The sequence below is a fragment of the Bos indicus x Bos taurus genome, chromosome 5 (genome assembly GCF_003369695.1).
Source record: "Bos indicus x Bos taurus breed Angus x Brahman F1 hybrid chromosome 5, Bos_hybrid_MaternalHap_v2.0, whole genome shotgun sequence".
Lineage (NCBI taxonomy): Eukaryota > Metazoa > Chordata > Mammalia > Artiodactyla > Bovidae > Bos > Bos indicus x Bos taurus.
This window is the reverse complement of record NC_040080.1, coordinates 111,297,700-111,311,916: the sequence shown is the minus strand read 5'-3', so window position 1 is coordinate 111,311,916 and position 14,217 is coordinate 111,297,700. Positions and strand designations below refer to the sequence as shown.

Sequence of the window (14,217 nt, the reverse complement as noted above, 5' to 3'; positions counted from 1 at the left end):
TGTGAATTTCATTCCAATCCTTACGGACTCCTAGCATGTCTTCTCATTAAGCGCTGTTTCATTAAACTATAGCATCCAAATGGCCTCAAAGAGTTAATAGAACTTTTGAAATAACTACCCCTGAGTAAGCTGTCCCCTGACAATCTAACTTAACAATGACAACAAAACATTCTTCAAGAAAAAGTTCCTTATATAGTCAAGTGCAATCAGCTTGGTTTATTCCTGTTTTACTCTTGAAATATTTCTAGCATGACTAATAGCAGGAGCCATTATTAATAACACTAACAGCTTCTAGAACTTTGGGAGAAAGTGATAAATCACTATGGTAAGCCCTCGCTTTCACCCAAGTAATTTAAGCCCCAAGTAGTTAGTCAAATGATTCAATTTAAGGGGGAAAAAGTGCTACTTTTCTCCCTATTCTGTTTATCCAACATAAATATTAAAATTAAACACTATGCAAAAGTAACACATTTTAAGCATTTTTTTGTCACCAGATATTTTATCCTGGTCTTTTGTATTTAGGTGCCATATTCGGAATTGGGTGGCAAAACTCTGGTGATGGCCGTCTATGATTTTGATCGCTTCTCAAAGCATGACATCATTGGGGAATTTAAAGTCCCCATGAACACGGTGGATTTCGGTCACGTAACTGAGGAGTGGCGTGATCTGCAAAGTGCAGAGAAGGAAGAGGTAAGAAAAACATTAGCATTTCTAATATGACAAGCTGGACTCGCCAGTTGCTACTCTCAAACTAACCTACTGAGAGATGGTGGGCTGGTGTGAGTAATGTGGGCCTCCAGCTGCTGACAGCTGGCAAAATAGGGTCAGAGGATTGCATAACCTCGTTAAAAAGTATGCAGGTCCACTGAATCTTATTTGAAGGAAAATAGAGATTTGTGCAGGTCTTGGATCATTCCCTGGAGCCAGACACACATACACACACATGTGCTTCTTTAAAAAGACAGTGAAAAAGTCATCTTATCCTTTGTATTTTTCTACAAAGATTTTGTTTTCTACACAGGTTATGTAGCTATTAAATAGAAATGAAATGGCACTTTTTCGTTGATTATTTCTGCATATCACAGACAGGTCATTGTTTCTCCTAAAAATTTCAGAGCACAATAAAACATCAAATAAAATGCACAAAGGTGGATAGATATTAAGTCCATTTTTTAAATGACTCATTTTTATAGTATTCTTCACATTGTTTTTCCCCAGTTTTATAGGTTAGCCCAGGATTTTCCTGTGATTTAAAAACGGGAAATTCAATATCCTTAGTGCATTTAAACTTCTCTATGATTATGCTGTGCCAGTCTAACACTAGCGTTTTTCTCTGCTAGTGTCTCAACAGGCCAATACCAGGAAAGCAAACAACTCTTAGCTTCCCTTAATTGCTAAAGCAACTCCTTTCCCAACCATTTTTTTGTTCCTAATATAGTCTATAATTACCCAAGGGATTTCAACTGCCTTTGTCATTTAGGATCCCTAGACCCCATGGATTTTGTAAGGTTTGGTCACTTTGGGGCCACCAGGGAAATCAGAAAGCAAGCCAAGCCTTCAGAGAAACTCAGCCAAGACCATAACCTGGGAATCCTTTCGATCTAAGGTTTCTGTGACCATTATGATTACTCAGTAAGGGTTTAGAACAGTTTGTTTACTACCGTTCTGAAATTGAATTTTATTAGTGCTCTAAAATAATTTCTTGGTTGGACAAAAGAAGTCAAAATTAAGTTCTGCTTTTTCTTTGAAAGGAAATATACATAACTTACCCAAAGAAGTTAGTCAAAATTAGATTCCTGGATACTGAAATACATTGAGCCCCACTGTGGATAGAACCACCCAAGGATAATATTGAGTTTTTAAGTTTTATAACTTTAATAAGTTGTTCTTCCAGATGAGTACACCAGTATCTATTTTAATATCCAATATATGTGACATTTACTCAATTGGACATAATGTTTCTAATCATTTAACAAAGTAGTGAGCTGTTTCATTGAATTTTTATCTTTTATTGGCATATTTGACTTTGTGTAAATTCCTTGTTCAGTTCAGTCGCTCAGTCGTGTCCAACTCTTTACAACCCCATGGACTGCAGCAGGCCAGTCCTTCCTGTCCATCACCAGCTCCCAGAGTTTACTAAAACTCATGTCTATCTAGTCGGTGACGCCATCCAACCTCTCATCCTCTGTCGTCCCCTTCTCCTCCTGCCTTCAATCTTTCCCAGCAGCAGAGTTTTTTCCAATGAGTCAGTTCTTTGCATCAAGTAGCTGAACTATTGGAGTTTTAGCTTTAGGATCAGTCGTTCCAATGAATATTCAGTACTGATTTCCTTTAGGATGGACTGGTTGGATCTCCTTGCAGTCCAAGGGACCCTCAAGAGTCTTCTCCAACACCACAGTTCAAAAGCATCAATTCTTTGGCTCTCAGTTTTCTTTAGAGTCCAACTCTCACATCCATACATGACTACTGGAAAAACCATAGCTTTCACTAGATGGACTTTTGTTGACAAAGTAATGTCTCTGCTTTTTAATTTGCTGTCTAAGTTGGTCATAACTTTTCTTCCAAGAAGAATGTGTCTTTTAATTTCATGGCTGCAGTCAACATCTGCAGTGATTTTGGAGCCCCCCAAAATAAAGTCTGTCACTGTTTCCACTGTTTCCCCAACAATTTGCCATGAAGTGAAGGAACCAGATGCCATGATCTTAAGTTTTCTGAATGCTGAGTTTTAAGCCAACTTTTTCACTCTCCTCTTTCACTTTCATCAAGAGGCTTTTTAGTTCCTCTTCACTTTCTGCCATAAGGGTGGTGTCATCTGCATATCTGAGGTTATTGATATTTTTCCTGGCGATCTTGATTCCAGCTTGTGCTTCCTCCAGCCCAGTGTTTCTCATGATGTACTCTGCATAGAAGTTAAATAAGCAAGGTGACAATATACAGCCTTGACGTACTCCTTTCCTGATTTGGAACAAGTCTGTTGTTCCATGTCTGGTTCTAACTGTTGCTTCCTGACCTGCATATAGGTTTCTCAAGAGGCAGGTCAGGTGGTCTGGTATTCCCATCTCTTTCAGAATTTTCCACAGTTTATTGTGATCCACATAATCAAAGGCTTTAGCATAGTCAATAAAGCAGAAACAGATGTTTTTCTGGAAGTCTCTTGCTTTTTCAATGATCCAGTGGAGGTTGGCAATTCGATCTCTGGTTCCTCTGCCTTTTCTAAAGCCAGCTTGAACATCTGGAAGTTCATGGTTCACATATGGTTCATGTAAATTCCTTGTGGCCAGGGCTAAAATGGGGCCATTAGTATTCATTAACTGATAGGTTTTTGTTAATTGATTATTGGTCGGCTTTTTGGTGAGTCCCAGAGGTGACCCACTTGTGCTTCACAAGTCTCCTGTCCAGAGTGCATGGCTCATGTCTCTTCCTCTACCTGGTCATGTCAACTGATATGGGATTCCAAGACCATACCCCACCAGGTCTCTGAAAAATTGGTAAATATTTTTGTGTGAATTAGGAAATGTAAGCCATTCAACCATTATCTTCTTTTTTAAATTCTTTGAATATGGGCAGAGTTTGAGACTTGACACTAAGCTGACAGGTTTGACTAAAATTTCCAACTTTAGGTAGATTACCCAAAAAGAATCACATTTTTATTCTCACCCTTGACTTGCCTGTTCTCTGTTTCTTTCATAACTTTTTTCCTCCATGGCTTCTCTCCCTGTAGAAGATGGTTTTGTCATTCAACGTATTCAAAATGACTCATTATGAAGATGTTTATTATGTACTGCTGTATTCCTGGGACTATGCCAAGTGTTTAAAAAAAAAAAAAGTGAAAAGGGTGGATACCATTCCTGCTTTCATGGAGTTCGGTGTTGTCTCATTTTCCTCCCTCATTTTAATCTTTGCCTTGCTTATTGCTAGCTAGACTAAATTCTGTAAAAGTTTTGCCTTTAAGATCAAACACTCCTAGGTTTCAGTCCTGATCGATACATTTACTAGATCCGAATCCTTAGACAAGTCACTTATGTGCTCTAAAGTTCAGTATTTTTTTAATCTAGAAAGTGGTCTAACATTATCTTGTAGATTAAGTAGGATAGAGTATAACGTGGCTAGCATGGGGCCTGGTATTTGATATGTTCAGTAAGCAAGCGATCTCCCATTTTTTCTTCCTACCCAATCTTTTTGGTGTCCTTTCCTTCTTAAGCTTTCATCTCCCTATTTGTTCTCCACTCTTTCCTCTATCAGAGAAGGCAATGTCACCCCACTCCAGTACTCTGGCCTGGAAAATCCCATGGATGCAGGAGCCTGGTAGGCTGCAGTCCATGGGGTCGCTAGGAGTCAGACACGACTGAGTGACTTAGCAGCAGCAGCAGCTTTCCTCTATATGTATTTCTCTATTCTTTTTCTCACTGCCACTATACTTATTGAATATCTCTGGAGGTTTTTAATGGGAAATAATTCTACAGCTGTATTTTTAAGCTCTGGAGTCTTTCCTCTTTGGGAATAATGATTTTTGGTTTTCAGTTGAGTAACTGTTTCCTTTTCTCATGATATAGGAAACCTTATAAAGCAGATATCTAGCTTACAGAGTATCTCTGGATGACTAGATTCAGATATAAACTTTCTCTTAATAAATGAAATAAGATGCCAATTACATTTTATGTCTAAAGAATTACTTATTCTCATTGATACGTGCTCTCTTTTCATGTTACTGTTCATTATTTAGAGAAAAGTAAAGTAGGATGAATAAATGAAAGTCTTAGATTAACTTTAGTTCTCATGATTTCAAACAAATTTTTTTGCATTTTATATGAGCAATTTTGTTTAAGATTTTTTGTTTTGCTTTCCTCTAAAGTATTAAATCTTATTTTTTAATATCATAATGAGTGAAAGACACCAAAGAGAGACAGAAAAAGGAATTCAAGAAACAGATTTGGAATCTATTGAATAGAAACTGAACTGCTGTTCATAATAGTCTGTTCAAGGAGAGACTTGGATTTAAATGGGTTAATTATAACCCAGTAGAATCTAGCCCCGAGATAGAAGGGGATAGGCTTTTGTTGTTGAAAGTAAAAGTCATAAGATGATGAAGCAATTATGTAAATTAAAGAATTACGTGTTCATTATGTAAGTGAAAAAATTAATGTGTTATTTTAGTAAGCAATTAAATGTGTAAGCAATTTGGAGGAAAAAAATGGAAAGGAGCCTTATCTGAAAGTTACTAAGCACATGTTTGAAGCACAGGGGCTGTTGCAAAGGTGAATTGTGCCAGAAGAGCCTCAACGTGCACACAACTCCCATTGTTAAGATTCTAGCTCCTGGAGAAAACCTCTCTGCTAAAGTTTCCATTCCGACTTGATTAACGTTTCTCTAATTAACATGATCCAAGTCCCCTTATTAGTAGGTTAGGCTCACTTGCCTTTTTTTTTTTTTAGACGGATCACCCACTCTCCCACCTCCCACAGATAAAAAGGGAATCTGACCTTGCAAGACAGTTAGCCTTTCTCTTCTTTTTGTCTCTTTAAAACAGAAATCCTTTGAGTTTCAAGAGACACTTACACATAAAACCATTGTCTTAATTTTCCCCCTTCTCAAGTTAAGGCCTCAAAAATCATCCTTTATAATCAGTATATACAGTTCTTCCATTTGCAAAAGGTTTCTAACATGTATAGCCTCTGACTGCCTGATGAATTTGAAATTTTTTTCATTCTAATCATTCAAGAAATATTTATTTATGCCACCCACAAGTCAAACCTGAAGCCAACCTTATAACATTTGGAAAAACCCATTCATTTAGCATTTTCACTTAATTACTTCAAATGTTATGATCAATAGCTTATGATTCCATTTTCTTTTTTTAATAAATTTTATTCATGATTATTGTAAAAACTGTATCAGTCCTGTACCCCAGCATCAGGGACATCTTCAAGGCATTTAGACTCCTTATTTTAGCATGTACTCCTAGTTTTTTATCATATGCCTTTCACTGCATGTGTGCATGCTGAGTCGCTGCAGTCATATCTGACTCTTTGTGACCCTTTGGGCCATAGCCCACCAGGCTCCCTGCATGGGATTCTCCAGGAAAGAATACTGGAGGGGATGGTCCTCCATGGCATCCCAGGGATGGAACCAGAGTCTCTTACATCTCCTGCATCGGCAGGCAGGTCCTTTACCACTGGTACCACCAGGGAAGCCCATGCCTTCCACCACTGCTTTTTAACCCCTAAAAATGGCATAAGATGCCAGCAGAATGCAACAGACCCCTTTGTTTTTGAAGAAGACTGTCTCATAACTTGACCAGTGCAATTTTGTCTCCATTAGAGGATGTTCATCACCTCTGCTTTGTGTAGAATTCATTAAAGAGTGATTTTTAAATGAGATTCTGTAATCTAGTACAAATGGAAAAAAAATTGATTGCTGAATTAAAACAAGTTGGGACATAATTTAATTAGTACCCAAGCAGAAGGAAAGAGAAACTACTTTAGTGCCTTAATAGAAAATCAATTTGGCAAGAAAATTTCACATTTTTAAGCCTAATTAGAAAAACATTTACTTCACAAAAAAGCATTTCGAGATTACAGATTCAATCAAAAAGCCAAGCTTTTTTTTAAGCTTATACAAATTACTTGATATTCCTTTGAAATGGGCTCAGGTCATTATTCCTTAAGCATCTCTTTTGCCTAAGGATCATGCTGTTTCTAAGTATACTTTGCAGTCAGATAGTAACTTACGCCCTCCAAGAACGCCTGCACAACACATCAATGCCCTGAGCAGAAATTCTTATAAAAGATTAATTGCAGGAACTTTAATATGAAAGCCAGGAAGAGTCTTCCTTGTCACTCACAATCTATCACAGAAAGGCCACAAAGATACTCATTTTGACCCATAACATTCCAGGAAGGTGTACTTATTTGTATGTGTTACTTATTCATTGTCTTTCCCCACTGGATTGTAAACAACCATGTCTGCTGTTCCCAACTGTGAAACCAAGTTTGATCACAGAGGCAAGCACACAGTAGGTGTAATTTTAAATGAATGAATGAGGCAGAGGAGTTTATTATACCATGAGAGATATTTCAGAACTCTCATTTTAAAGTCAATGTTGTAATAACTATCTTATGTTACAAATGAAGTCTAAAGTATTCTGAAAACCTGTCAACAAAATATCTTAGTACCAAACGATGAGAATGATTTAGTATCCTTTCGCTTTTTGGATCATTTTCTATCAAAGGCGGGCAGAATAGAAACTTAGCAAAATCATTCTTATTGTTTTGTTGATGGCCATGAAAATAATGGCTTTCTCTCACTAATTTTTGGGGAGGATGGAGGTAAAGTCTTATTCAGAATCTCCTTTCTCTATGTAACTTTTTTTTCCTATAACCTTTTTATCCAGTTTCCATGATGCATGGAAAGCTTGTGGCTTAGCTTAATTTAACTTTTATTTAAGGCTAAGATTTAGTTAAAGCTCTGATTTAAGTCTCTGCTAGCAACATGGAAATTTACTCAGAGGGAATTGGGAAGGAATCAGTTCCAAGGAGAAGTCCAAGAATATGAACAAAATCTATGTTTACTGTATCTAGATTATTTGTTTCCAGTCAAATTTATAACTTAATATGTTACATTTAGACCATATTTTAGTGTACTTAGTATCTCTGCGTCCACTTGTGGTACTTTCCCTTTAAATTAGCATAGAGGTAGAGTTGCATTTGACTTTTTGAAATGTCTTTGGCCATAGCTGCGGTTTACTTGCCTCTGAGTTTTCAGTCAGAATTGTAATCACCAATTATAACTGTGTTGCTGTGCATAATAATTATTGTCAAGCTTCATGATGTGGTTTCTAAAATCATCATAGGAAAGAGCAGATAACTTGAAATATCCCTCTAGTGTGTAGGACTGTAATTTGATTGCCTTTCTAGTTAAAAGGACTTTTCAGGCACAAAATGGATGAAACTAAATTCTCACTTCACTGAGATTCCAAATGAAAATTTGATATCATTTGTCAACAGAAATCAAAGTGTGAGAACTGTGAGTTTCAATTTTAATGGGGGATTTACTGAGGACTATAGCCCCAGAGCCAGCCTCTGAGAGAGCTCTGAGGAACTCTGGGGTGGGAGACTTAAGGGGAGAGGTTAGTATATATGTGATTTTGGTGAATGGGGTCTGTGCCATTAGATACATCTCTGTAGAAGGTTGCTGCTAACCACGAAGGACAGATACCTTGTTTTTCAGTCACTAATTCGTGTTCAACTCTTCGCGGCCCCATGGACTGCAGCATGCCAGGCTTCTCTGTCCTTCACTATCTCCCTGATTGCTCAAATTCATGTCCCTTGAGTCAGTGATGCCATCCAGCCATCTCATTCTCTGTCATCCCCTTCTCCTCCTGCCCTCAGTCTTTCCCAGCATCAGGGTCTTTTTCAATGAGTCAGCTCTTCGCATCAGGTGGCCAAAGTACTGGAGCCTCAGCTTCAATAGCAGTCCTTCCAATGAATATTCAGAACTGATTTCCTTCATGATTGACTGGTTGGATCTCCTTGAAGTCCAAGGGACTCTCAAGAGTCTTCTCCAGCACCACAGTTCGAAAGCATCAGTTCTTCAGAACTCAGCCTTCTTTATGGTCCACATATCTTCATTCATGGTTTTCATGCTTTAAGTATGGGAAGATGTAAGAATGTGGGTTCATAAGATTTTCTGAAAATATGCTGTGAAGGCCTTGTTCTGCCAGTTTTCCCAGAGCACAGAGCGCCTCATTCCTGATCTCCCACCTGCGTTCCTTTCAGGGGGTGTTAGAGGTCAGCAACTATAGAAGCCAATGCCTCAGGCCTTGTAGAACAGATGGCAAGAGACATATGTTAGTTGGAACTTTTTTAAAAATTGTCAATTCCCTAGAAAATATAAATTTAGACTCTAGACAATTAAGTGGAGGAAGAGACCCTGGGCATTTTGAAAACTGACCTTCTGTGGTTTTCCCATTGTCACCCCATAACCTTCTGCATCACCCTCCCCTCAACAGCTGTCTAGCCAGAACACTGGATCCCCAGCCCAGCTTCCAAGCTTCCAAGACTCATCTTATTAAAAGCTTACCTAACTTCTCTACCTAAGTTATAAACATCAATATTAATAAAAGCTACTATTTACTGAGAATCTACTGTATGTCCACAAAAAACATTCTTACAACATTCTTCAAAACCGGCATATTAAATCTGGCTACAAAATGAGGGAAAAACAAAAATGAAGCCTAGGAAAGTCTAAGTAGCTTGTCCAAAGTCATACAACCAATACCAGAGCTAAAATTCTAACACGGGTCTGAGGCCTACACTCTTCCTACATCACCATACCTTTTTCTTTAAACGGTGTTTCTCAGTCTCTTTAGCCTAGAAGTGTAGCTATAAATTCAATTTAAATGCAAAACAAAACAACAACAACAAAAAAACCACACACAAACAAAAAAATCAAAACCAAACTGATATAAATTAGTTTTCCTAAGTTTTGTCCTGTGTATTTTGGAATTTTAACATTTGGTCAGTTTTCTTTCACAGCATTTGACTGATTAAAATCTACATATATATGTTCTCTCTCAAATATTATAATACATTGCAAAGGCAACACCGCAAAAGAAAAAAAATACAGTAAATAGCTATGGCATTTTTGTTTCTTCTTCATTATATTTTCAAATACTTAGCATGAATTCTTACCCAGGATACAAAGCCCTAAAGTTCAAAGGTACTCATTAATAAAAGATGCTATTACTCACTCATGAGTGCTAATGAATTTAATGAAGTCAGAGGGATTTTTCTTTCCATTAAAAAAATTCTTCACTAAACAGAATATAAATTCCCATTCATTTATTCAAAATTATATCACCTGTGAAATTATCACTGTAAAGTACATAAAATGGAAGATTAAGATTCACATATGAGAAATGGTCAAGAATAATAGTAAAATTTCATAATGCAAATGAACAAAAGGAGCTTCACAAAGTGCCAAATTCAAGGTATAAATTAAAATGGACCATAAGTTTTCGGCACAAAGAAAAGGCATGGGCAGGGAGGATGCGTGGAAGAGTTGAAAAAAGTGAGCTAGTCTTTAAAACTGAGCAGCATTGGAATAGGCAGAAAGAAACTAAGAAGGCCTCTGGAAGTTAAGAGATGAGTAAGAGCCGATTGACAGAGCTGAGACAGCCGGCGACGGGCCCGGGTAGGAATGGAGTGAAAGCTTGAACAGATGTTCTGAGAAATAGATCAAACGTAGTAGCTCAGTGTCAGTTTTCCCCTTACAATGTCAGACTAATCAACCTAAAACTCAGGACACCAAGTAAAGCTTGTAAAACTTGTTCTTTCCCAGGATAAGAATTGGAATGTGGAAGCCAGGCCCACCTCAATGCCAAAACACTCTACTAAGTGCCTTTTTCACCTTAGCTCAGGTTGTCCTCGGTGAGGTCCTGTGGGGTAATTCTTCCTATCCCTATTTCACACATCAGAAAACGTAATGGTCAAGTGCCTCCCAGAGAATAAGCCCCAGAAGAGACCCAGTTTCGACTCCCAAACCATTTTCTCTCTACTCCACCATACTGCAACTTAGTTGACTGATACTCAGTGCGTCCACAGATATTACCAATCTTGTCTTCTTATGCCCAGTGCCTGGCGCTGTGCCTGAAACATCAACGTGCTAAGTATTTTCAAGTGAATTGGTGGCCAAATTAAAATAAACATTTTCTTTTGCAAACATGCATCATGATTCATGCCACCTTCAAGGAAGTCATCTTGGAAGGACATGCAATTATTCCAGTTGTACTGTCTATATGGTACCCCTCTATATTTTGAATTCTAGCCCCTCTCTCCAAAAGTCTTTCTCAGTATACAGTACAGCCTTCTCTCTGTCCTCTCTGCCCTTCTCTCTTCTCTGTCCTCTATCTCTCTGTCCTCTGGCCTGTCTTTAAAAGGTAACTTCGATTGAAATGGTCATAAGTTGTCTCCGAGTACAGCTTAAAAGGTGACGATCCAATTGAGTAAAACAGTTATAGTTAGTGTGGTAAAGTAATGAAGTGGATATCCGTGTGAGATTTCTATTCTGACTCTGACCAAAATGCCTTGAGCCACTAATATCCTTGTTGTTATTGCTGTTCAGTCATCTAGTTGTGTCCAACTCTTTGCGACCCCATGGACTGCAACACACCAGGCCTCTGTCCTTCACCATCTCCTGAAGTTTGCCCAAGTTCATGTCCATTATAACATCATTATATGCTCCCTCACTATGGGAAAAATCATCAAGAGATAGGAGTTCTGGATACATTTAGTGCCAAGGAAATCTGTTTTAATAGAAACTAGTGTAGGTGTTAGTTTTGTTTTTGATTTTTTCCTAAGAATAAAAAGTGAGAGTTTTCAGTAGAATTTTAAATAAAACCAAGTGGTTCAGAAGCATGGATTTCATGAATATAGATGGGAGGAGCAGAAAGTGAGGAATGGGAGTTGAAACAGGAACAAATAGAAAAAAAGAAGAATGAGAAAAATGATACAGACAAGCACCATCTTTCCTATCCCTGGTTGTTTTATTATTGAAACAGCAAAGAGGACTTTGAGTGGGAAGCAGTGTCATCAATGCAAGAGAATGTCTTGTTCTGTCCTGTCCTCCAATCCCACTGGATCTTTTACAGTATCATCTTTTCTAGTGAGTTCATCACATGCTTTGGAACGATTTTTTTTTTTATTATCTTGTTTGTGACATCTTCAGATTACATGTTTTCACCTTCTGTTTTACTCCTACCTTGCTTTGAGCAGGCCAAATGTTTATATTGTGAAATCTTTAATCCATGACAATCTGTTACTCTGCAATTAGATGAAATGTCAGCAGTTTAGCCGTACTATTTGTACTGCAGAATAAGGGAGAAGAATGAGGACTTGCTGATAAACAAGAACTTAAATAATTAAAGAAGGAGAGAGGGAGCATGCAGACACACACGCAAATCTACTTGCCTTACATGTGGCTAAAGGTTCTTTCCAATTATGAACCAGAGGCGGCCTTACATACTGCAAATTACTTTTATTCCTTCATTCTTTCAACATATATTTATTAAACCTCTTTTGTGAGCTAGGGACTGTACAAGCTTCTAGAAAAACAATGCTGAAGATAAACAGAGCCATTAAGCATAGTAGATTAATTTAATGATGAGACTGCCCCTCAAGTAGATAAAAGCTCTAGCCCTGGATGCAACCAGTGTGTGTCCACCCATGACTCCACTTACTCTCAGTGTGTCCTTAGGCTTGTTACTTAACCCTTCTATAAAATGGGATTAATATTACCCACCTCCATGAGTTGTGATACACTCTAAAGATAACTCATGTAAAGGGACCTCCCTTCTGGTCCAGTGATTAAGACTCTGTGTTTCCAATGCTCAAGACACAGATTTGACCCCTAGTCAGGGAACTAAGCTGCCACATGCTGAGTGGCATGGCCAAAAATAATAATAATAATAAATCATGTAAAGCACCTAATCAATACTTGGCACCTAATAAACTCTCAATAAATACTAGGCTTTTTAAATTATGGAAAACACTGATTAGAGCCCTTATCTCCTTGCCACTGAAAAAGCACTGCTCTGGCCACTAGACTTCTATTCTTTCTTTTATGAGGAGACTGAGACAGCGCAACAGTTCAGAGAATATTGTCATCCAGTTTTGATCAAAGACAAGATATCCAAGGTTAGCCCCCATATGGGAGACCTTAGATACTAGGAGAGACCACAAAGGCCAATCCAGGATAAGACTTAGCACATATGAGTAGGTAAGCCATAGCACATACGTCTATGCTCTAACACCACAAAACAGAACTCAACGTTCAGGATCTACTAAAAATCAAAAAGACTGCCGATAACAAGTGTCAGCAAAGATGTGGTGAAATTGAAAGACACATCAAATTAAACCCTCACACGCCAATTAAAACCCTCACACATCTCTGAGGGGTTTAGCCACTTTGGGAAGCAGTTTAACAGTTTCTCAAAGTGTTCAATAGAGAGGACTCATATGACCTAGCAATTCTATTCCTACGTATACACCTGCCCTGCAAAGTAGAGACACATATCCACACAGAAGATAATTGTGCAAGAAGGTCCGTAGCCAGACTTTCACAAATGCCGGGAAGTGGAAAGAACTCAAATTTCTTTCAACTGGTGAATAATTGGACAATATATGCTGCAGTCATATAACAGAATATTATTCAGCCATAAATAAGGAATGTAGTACTGACACGTGCCACACATGGATAAACCAGAATAGGCAAATCCACACAGACAGAAAGCAGATTAATGGCTGCCTACGGCTCAGAGCTGCAGGCGGAGAGCGGGCAAGGAGGAGTAAGGAATGACAGCTAATGGCTATGAGTTTCTTTGTGGGGTGATGAAAATATTCTTAAATTAGTGGTGATGGTTACCCAACTCTGAATGTACTAAAAATCCACTCAGTTGTATACTTCAAAAAGGTAAATTTTCTAGTGTATGAATTCTACCTCAATAAAGCTGCTTTTAAGAAAAGAAAATGTTTCAGGTACTGAAACCCTCTACATGGAAGCACAGTATCTAGGTTAGCCTGGGGCCCCATTTGAAACAGAACTGAGGTATGCTGTGAATTTTCTCCCACTACTATTTCCAAAGTTAAGGGATATTTCCTCAAAATTTTCCAGTCTCCCTTTAAACTAGAGCCTTCTTCTCCAAGATCCCACTCGTCAGCACCACACCTCAGTGTAAGGTCAACGCTAAGACCCCTTTGGATAGATGAAGCCAGACTCAGGCCACATGGCTAGCCAGTGAGAACTCAGGACTCAAGACACCTGTTTTTCTGATTCCAAAGCCATTTTCCACTAGTCTTCTCTCCTGTAGGGTCAGAAGCTTGAAGCTTCCTTCTCCTGACACAAGAACCGTGTTCTAAATATGAGGACTACCCAATCCCTTTTCCAGTCTGTCTTCCTATGGTTGCTTCTCGAGATTCCTCCAGACTTTTCTGTGCTCTTTTCTGCGTCTTTTGTAGCAACATCACACCTTTTTTAATTGAGGTAGAACTTGACATATAATGAGATGCAGATATTAAGTATACAGTTCAATGTGTCTTCACAACTGTACATACCAGGATAAGCACCTCTCCAATCAAGGTGCAGAACATTTTTTACCATCTAAAAGCCCCCGAGGTATCTTGGTGCCTATACAGGGATGTACTGTGATACTGTATGGCATTC

At 38.3% G+C, this 14,217-nt stretch overlaps 1 protein-coding gene across 3 annotated transcripts in view; it reads left to right on the top strand.

Moving 5' to 3' along the window:
- The window catches only part of SYT1 (synaptotagmin 1), a 606,041-nt gene that overhangs the window by 450,529 nt on the left and 141,295 nt on the right, over positions 1–14,217 (top strand). For all 3 annotated transcript variants that reach the window (XM_027543295.1, XM_027543294.1, XM_027543296.1), the window contains one exon: positions 523–690. In XM_027543295.1, the coding sequence (XP_027399096.1) occupies positions 523–690 (168 nt within the window). The remainder of the gene's footprint in view (positions 1–522; positions 691–14,217) is intronic.